The following is an 8,378-nucleotide window of genomic DNA, read 5'->3' on the forward strand; positions in this document are numbered from 1 at the left end:
TAGGACGAATATAAACATGAATCTCCTGAACACTTTGCAATCAATTATGAGTCTCTATGACCAGTAGTTACTGAGATATGACATTACAAGGTCAAAGTTCAAACTTTCAAAAACCGCATTTACCGCCATTTTGTGATAAAAAGTTGTATTACAACAAATAGGAACATGCATATTGTGAACAATTTGAGACCAAAATCAAGTCTCTCTGACCAGTGGTTAACGAGATACAAGCCTCCAAATTAACAGGCGGCCATTTTGAAAAACGCCCCCCCCCCCCATATCTGGGAGCTATATAGGAGCTATATTTTATCTAAATTGGTCCATCTTGCCAAATCCATCGAGAAAAAAAGGTATCCTAAAATTAGTCACGGATCTCATGAAAATGACTCTACTAGTAGGATTAGCAATCAGAATAACGTTATTCAGGTACGCAAGTTAATAGCTACTTCTGCTAAGACAAGGTAAATTTGAACTTATACTTTGAAAGGCAACTATATTAATCAGCAGTCACAAATATCAACATCCATGCTGCTACCATCAACATCACTAATATTATTTAAAGTTTTTAATATTATTGTAATTATTATTATTTTTTCATTTGTTGTAAAGCACAAGTTACAAACCTTGTTTTAACTGCGCAATAGAAATTTTAAAGCTATTTAAATTATTAAAGCTGATATGTTGTACTACTAGTTGATTTAAAACGTAGGGGTAACCACCCTCCATCTGCTCCCCCTCCCCCAGTTTTTAAATATTTCCAAGATTTTTGTCAAACAACTTGTTTGTCTTTTAGAAATATCAGTTGTACTAAATACAGTATCAATAATGTTTTCACCTCGGAAGCTTGGCTTTAAACACTCCACAAATACAAGGAAGGAATGTCCATATGACACAGATTTTAAAAGTTATATATTGCATTTATTGATTTAATTAAATATAGAAATTGTATTTAAAGAGGGTCAACAATAACATACCCCTCTATCTATTAAACAGGCATACACATGACACAAGTACTTATGTTTACTGTATAAAATAAGTACATAAAATATGGAAAATTGTTTTTCATGGTATAAATACTATCCAAACATATCTGCTGGAACTTGTATTTATTAAAAAGCCTATTATTGTACATCAGTTAAAGTACATAAAATATGGAAAATCGTTTTTCTTGGAATAAATACTATCCAAACATATTATCTGCTGGAACTGGCATTTATCACATCACCAAATACCATAATATTGATCTATGCTCTATGGAAATGCTTTGAGTACTACTGCTGTTCCAAATTTAGAGTGAAAAAACACTTATGACAGGATTCCTAGTTGTTGAAAGATCAACATAATTATGAGACTTGCCATTCCAAAACCACTAATTGTTAAACCGAGTAATTAGCCTAAGAATGTGGTAGTATTGTATACTTTAGTACAGAGAAGCTGTAATACTTTTACTCATAACTTTGGCAAATAGTAGATCGATTCCAGTAAATGACCCATCATTTTAAAGCTTACAATGTAGAGAATAAGAATATATTAAAAAGTCATTTTTTTGGCCATTGATGCTGGTTTTGGGATGGCAATCCTCATATCATCAAGCTGGAAGACTTGAGTTTAGTACTAGTTTTCTTACTCTTACGACACATTTTTTTACATGTATTTATATGAATCACATGATACATTTCACTGATTAATCTCAGATAAGATAGCACAATACTCTAAATATTGAAATGCATGCCATCTTGTCAGGATTCAATATTTCAACATTAATTATGTCATCATCAAGAATGATGATGACATAATTAATGTTAAAATATTGAATCTTGACACAACAGCGTGCATTTTAATACTTGGAGTATGTATTATACTATCTTATTTCGGAATTTGTTATATGCTTATTAATATACTGCACAATATATATATAGCAGAAATTTATCTCTTTATCATACAATATAAGCCAAAATACTGTACATCTAAAACTAGAAACTATAATTTTTTTTAAATAGAGTACACATATTCCACTTAAACAACAATAAAGCTTACAAAGAATTAGGGACATCCCTATTACCATTCCCTTATGGTGATACACACCTCGAGTGATGCTTTGCACCCAAAATATTACTAGAATAAACATGTTTATTGAAAGAACCAACCAGCCATAAAGATTTAGGCCCAGCATAATACAATAACAGAAGGGCTTTTTGAAATGTCTGAGTAATTTTGGTGTGTGAAGCATTTTCACTGTCTTGGAAAGTACTTGTTAGCACCTAAAAGAGAAATAAAATGAATGATAAAATATACATATTTGAATTGTTTAACAATTCTACTGTTTTCCTATTTTGAAAGCCATCTGTTGCTCTTCAGTACCCGAAGTTGTATTTATAATCTCAAAAATAAAGTTATGGGAATAAGAATAAAGATGGCTCTCATTGTATTAACCTATTTTCTACTTGGAGTGTATTTATGTTTAATGTCAAAAGTAACATAAAATGACTAATACAATGGGAGCAATAATGTAAACACTATAAAAAAGAAAAAAAGTCTTTTTTCAAACATTGTATATCTTATTTTATCACCATCATCATTAGCAATATCTGTATTATTATCATCGTCAGTATTATTAACAAAATTTGTGTCTCAATTACCTTGTCCATGATTTCTACGTCCATAATCATCTTGTCCAGGACTACCTTGTCTATGAATCCCTTGCCCAGGACTACCTTGTCCATAAATCCCTTGCCCACCTTGTCCATGATTCCATTGCCCAGGATCACCTTGTCCAGGATTCCCTTGCATACCTTGTCCATGATTCCCTTGCCCAGGACTACCTTGTCCATAAATCCCTTGCCCATGTCCAAGATTCCATTGCCCAGGATCACCTTGTCCACCTAGTCCATGATTCCATTGCCCAGGATCACCTTGTCCATGATTCCCTTGCCCACCTTGTCCATGATTCCATTGTTGTGCCCCATAATGTCCTCGTCCAGAAATACCTAGTCCAGGACTTCCTTGCGATGAATGAAACTCATTAATGTTGGCGTACGGACCAAAGTTAAAGTTTAATCCAACATTGCTGGTATTGTCTACAAAAAACAAAAAAAAACAAGATCAAGAATTATAAATAATGACTATGGAGGGGAATAGGCATCTAATGAAGATGGTGATAAAATTATCAAGATATACAATGTTATATGTTATTTATTATATGCTATATATATGTTTTTATAGTGTTTACATGCTCCCATTGTATTAGTCATCTTATGTTACTTTTGAAATTAAACATACATGCAGTACATACAGTTCAAGTAGAAAACAGGTTAATACAATGAGAGTCATCTTTATTTTTTATTCCCATAACTTCATTTTTGAGATTATATAAATACAACTTCGGGTAATTCTTTGTAAGCTTCATTGTTATTGTTGTTTAGGTGGAATATGTGTACCGTATTTAAAAAAAAATTATAGTTTATAATTTGAGATGTACAGTATTTCTTTCTTGGGCATCATGCTTATATTTTATGATAAAGAGATAAATTTGTGCTACTTATATATTGTGCAGTATTTAAATAAGCATAACACAAATTCCAAAATAAGATAGTATAATACATTCTCAAAGTATCAAAATGCACGCCGTTGAGTCAAGATTCAATATTTTGACATTAATTATGTCATCATCAAAACTGGGCCACTGAGGCTTTCGTCATCTAGCACACACAGGCAGCAGAGTTGGAATTGTTGTATGACGATCGTACGATCGTACGCTCGTCGTACGACGCAGTGTGTGCTCCGCTTAACATACACATATAGTAATTTGTCATGCCTTCTTTTTTTAGCCTGATTGCACATGGTATGAATGAGTCTCCAAATTTACTTGTTCTAATAAACAGAGTTCTTAAAAGTGTATGAGTATATGTGAGGTCTCACTACAAAATGAGTCTCATCGTTAGAAAATCCAAAAATGAGTTAATATTACACTTTGGTAGATCACATTATAAGCTTTAATTTGGTATTTGAATGGCTTCCCTAGGATAAATAGATCCAGAGATATTAGCATTTAAAGTTTAGGTGTATGAGAACCAGGTTTTGAGAAAATCGGCCTCAAAGATAAACTAACCTGTACAAATAATAGGACTAGAATTACAGCTGTCTCTTATACACATCTAGATGTGTATAAGAGACAGGTATATAACAATGGTGTATATGAGTCCTATTACTCGAATTTTTAAATTGTGCTCAGGGGCCAGTTATTTGTATGCAACTCTCAATGTTCTTTCTAGCTTGTTAACCAATATTTATATTAAATAATAATACCTGTCTCTTATACACATCTAGATGTGTATAAGAGACAGGGTGTATGAGAACCAGGTTTTGAGAAAATCGGCCTCAAAGATAAACTAACCTGTACAAATAATAGGACTAGAATTACAGAATATGCGAACACTGTTTTAGTAAGAAAATTCACTTAAAAGTACACAATCATAAAATAGTATCAAGTTATTCAAAAACATTAAAATCAAAATTTTGTAAAAATGTTGCCTTTGACCAATTTTGGTGAATATCTCAATATGATTTCACCAACGATGCGTCTCATTTCGTGGTGAGACCTCACATATGATCTAATAATGATAACCAAAACCAAACACATTTATTGTTTGAAGGTGCGGACAGTGAAGTGATAACATATATGTTGAAGCTTGTGGTACACCACGTAGGTAGTTCGGAAAAGCACTGTTGCAGTTGAGAAAGTCTCGAGGTTTCGATTGAGTTGCTTCAATCGTCTTCAGGAGAATAATATCTGCTTTTAGCCTGATTGCACATGGTATGAATGAGTCTCCAAACTTACTTGTTCTAATAAACAGAGTTCTTAAAAGTGTATGAGTATATGATCTAATAATGATAAGAAAATGTATTGTAGATATTATTCTCCTGAAGACGATTGAAGCAACTCAATCGAAACGTCAAGGCTTTCTCAACTAAAACAGTTCTTTTCAGAACTACCTACGTGGTGTACTGCAAGCTTCAACAAACACATTTACTTTGCGTAGCAAAATTTTTTTTTACTGTGCATTGAAATTAAATTCTAGGAATCAGAATTAGACAAAAATGCCTTACAAATACATGGAGTTCCCTGGAGTTCCTGGGGTCGCCTCTGGAAATGTGGCTGGTTGAAAGGGTGTGGATGGAGGTTTGCTGACTGATGGAAACCAGCAGTTTGGCCTAAAAAAAAGCAGAAAGTGAATGGTTATTCTACTAGCCAACATAGTACTGTAGTAAATACCATTGGCAATACCAATTGTGATCATCAATGTACAGTGAAGGGCCAGTGAAGAGCGTTGTAATTTAGACAAGCAGACTGTCAAGTCAATCTACTGGCGCAAGTAGGAAACAAGACCTACTGTATGGTCTAAAGGGGCAGAACATGTGGTCAAGAGAAAAAGGTTTCCTTACCTATATCGTAAATTGCAAATTGCCACTGCTCTTGGGCAACACTATTTTTTTTAAAGCTTGACACAAACTTGGCAACAAATTTAATTCAATATTATGATTATTCGAAAAAAATTTCATTAGGTTTCCAAATAGTGATAGATAGGTAAATATGGTTTCAATTCATGAATTTACCTATCAATTATGAATATTATTATGATTATCAATTATTATTTTTATGATTATTATTACTACAACTATTAGTATTATGATAATTATTGTGTTTGTTGTCATCATCGCAGCAGCTGCCACCATCACAGTCGTTGTCAATATCATCATTATAATCATCATCATTATTATTGTTTACTAATCATTATCATTGTAATCTTCATTATTATTAGGCCTTGAGATGGATATGAAAAAACAACAAAAACCTAATGTACTCGCACCAGTTGGTTCACCAATTCCTGGATTCCGCCAGTGACTGCTTGCTGGGTTAAAAGTTGATGGGTGTTGACCAGTTGTTGGTCCACTGCTTCCTGGGGTTAAAGTTGATGGGTGTTGACCTGTTGTTGGTCCACTGCTTCCTGGATTCTGCTCTTGAGTACTTTGTGAAGGGTACGCATACTGTTGAGGTGTAGGCCTGGTATTTGCAGCTCCTGCATCGCTGGTATCCACTGGAGTTTCTTCTTTCAATCTCATTACATTTTCGAATGAGTTTATCAGGTCAACGACATTGGTGCATCCGCAGCTTTTAAAAACATTCTGAAATCTAAGTATATGGCTCATACTTCTAGAAAGCTGTTGAGAATTTTCCAAATCGTGAATGATCTCATTCATGGTAGATTCCAAAATATCACCTTTTTCAAAATTATAACACTCAACGATTCCACTTCTAAATTTCTCCATATATTCCTTTCTGCAATTCCTGTCTTTAAAAATCGCTTCAATCTTACTTTTAAGAGTTAAATATTCTTTTTCTGGAGTTTCATGAAAAGCAATAATTTCATTTGCTACTTCATCCAATCCTAATTTGTTCAGCAATACTACCAAACCATTGTAGCATTTCATGGATATGCACTGCTTTTCCTTCTCCAAAAAATAAAGTAAATTATCAGGATCATCATGATCTACACAAGGATAGTCTGGATGCATTCGTTGAATTTCCAGAAAGTGTTCAGCCTTCAGTGATGTACTTAATAATTCAAGCACTTTAACACGTATGTGCAAATCACTTTCCATAATATAATAAAGTGTAAAATCTGTAAAATACAAAATAAAACATGCAATAGTCATCCAGATTCTTAAAGTACATTGATAACACTGATAAACTCCAAGCAAGCAGTACTCAGCCTAATCTTGGATTTTTTTGTCATCAAGTAATTAACCAGGGGCAGCACCACGATTTGCTCAAGAGGAGGGGAGGGGTGGTGTCAGAGGTCCCAGGGGGAGGGCAGATATCCCCGAAAAGGAAAAAGTGGGCATGGTCGGACATCGCTCAAAATCCATTGAAAGTGGTACTGGGAGTGAAGCGAAGCCCCGCAAAAATGACAATTTAGGGGTATCAAATGCTTATTTAATGGTGATAACACAGGTAACTTGCTTCAGGTCAAATGATTTTCTTAATATATTGTTGGGAAAAATAGTTTGGGAATATAGTTTTTGAAGTGTGATCTCCCTGATAATAACACTTATAATTACACTTGGACCAAAGGTACACACATTTTTGCATGTTTTTAAAATGTATTTAGGAACATGGATGGGTCAGCTAAGCACACTACATGTTTTTCAAACATCCAAAAAGCATATTGAATTTGTATTATTAAATAATAATTATTACTATTATTTATATTCATTATTTATTATTATTATTATTGTTGTTGTTGTTGTTGTTAATGATATTATTGCTACTGCTGCTGTTTTTTTAGCCTCATTTTTACCATATGTTCGTAGTACACTTAAGTGTTAAGGGCACATAGAAAAAATTATTAGATATCGCTCTTTTTTTTTTAATCGATGAGGGAGGGCGGTTTTTTTTTTTTTTTTTTAAATCAGAATAGATTATTTTGCTTCTGTTTTTATCAATGAGAGAGGGACTGTTTATATTTGGCTAGTAATAGTAAATATTGCATAAAAAGTGGTTTAATATTATAGTTTTTTAAAGAAAATGTATTTGAAGTCACAAAATTGTATTGTTGTTATGCTGTTAATAATGATGCGGCAAAAAAAAAAAAAAAAAAAAAAAAATTTCCCGCAATATTTAATAATTTTTTACGCGGGCGGGAGTGATACTATCTAATAACGATACATTTTCCTATTTGCCCTTATAATTAATTTATTTTTTTTCGCGTTTTTACTTTTTTATGAAAAATTGTTTAGCATGTTTTGGTCTAGGCCTAGCTAGCCTAGCCTAGGCCCCTATATTGCCGTTTTGGTCTATTGCCGTTCTGGTCAAAAAGTGTTGCCGTTTTGGTTTTTTTGCCGTTTTGGTCACTGTCGTTTTGTCCAGAAACCGGAAAAGAGACCACATTTAGCACAGGTACGGTACAGCAGGGAGTTGTTATATATTGTCACTCCCTGGGTACAGGCAAGGCTTAGCCCCTCAAACCAATCTCAGCGTGGCCACCTTGCTGTAGAAGCCTAGCCCCTTTTTAATTTAGAAATGTTTACGGTCAGATGTAACCTACCTACCCTAGGCTCAATTTAATAATCTGATCATCTGGTATTTCTTTTTTTAATAGGAACCAATGTAATAACACTTACACTATTTACATTACAGAAATTCTTCACAACAAACTTAATTGCGCAAGTGTTGTTTAATAGCTCTATGGCGGAAATGGACAAAAAGGAATCGAGTATGGGACGGCAAATAAATTAGGTATGGCGCGCAATAACCGACACAGGCTAATCCATCAGGGGCGGATTCAGACATATTTAAGTTTAGAAACCCTTTGACAACT

At 33.7% G+C, this 8,378-nt stretch overlaps 1 protein-coding gene across 4 annotated transcripts; it reads right to left on the bottom strand.

Annotated features, from left to right (window-relative positions):
* Positions 1-896: 896 nt before the first annotated feature.
* Positions 897-8,336, bottom strand: LOC117112783 (translation initiation factor IF-2-like). Of its 4 annotated transcripts, XM_033255978.1 has the most exons (6): positions 8,182-8,336; positions 5,985-6,680; positions 5,868-5,936; positions 5,107-5,211; positions 2,640-3,077; positions 897-2,261 (listed from the first exon to the last, which is right to left on the bottom strand). In XM_033255978.1, the coding sequence occupies exons 2-6, from the start codon at positions 6,658-6,660 to the stop codon at positions 2,233-2,235; spliced, it is 1,317 nt and encodes a 438-aa protein (XP_033111869.1). In that variant the 5' UTR covers positions 6,661-6,680; positions 8,182-8,336; the 3' UTR covers positions 897-2,232. The 4 variants fall into 4 exon arrangements, with proteins under 4 accessions (XP_033111869.1, XP_033111848.1, XP_033111854.1 ...); XM_033255957.1 differs by having other exon boundaries at positions 5,868-6,680; XM_033255963.1 differs by having other exon boundaries at positions 5,868-6,680; positions 8,110-8,255.
* Positions 8,337-8,378: the final 42 nt, after the last annotated feature.

This window comes from Anneissia japonica, unplaced genomic scaffold, assembly GCF_011630105.1.
Source record: "Anneissia japonica isolate Jap-2015-1 unplaced genomic scaffold, ASM1163010v1 scaffold284795_len787576_cov167, whole genome shotgun sequence".
NCBI classification, from domain to species: Eukaryota; Metazoa; Echinodermata; class Crinoidea; order Comatulida; family Comatulidae; genus Anneissia; species Anneissia japonica.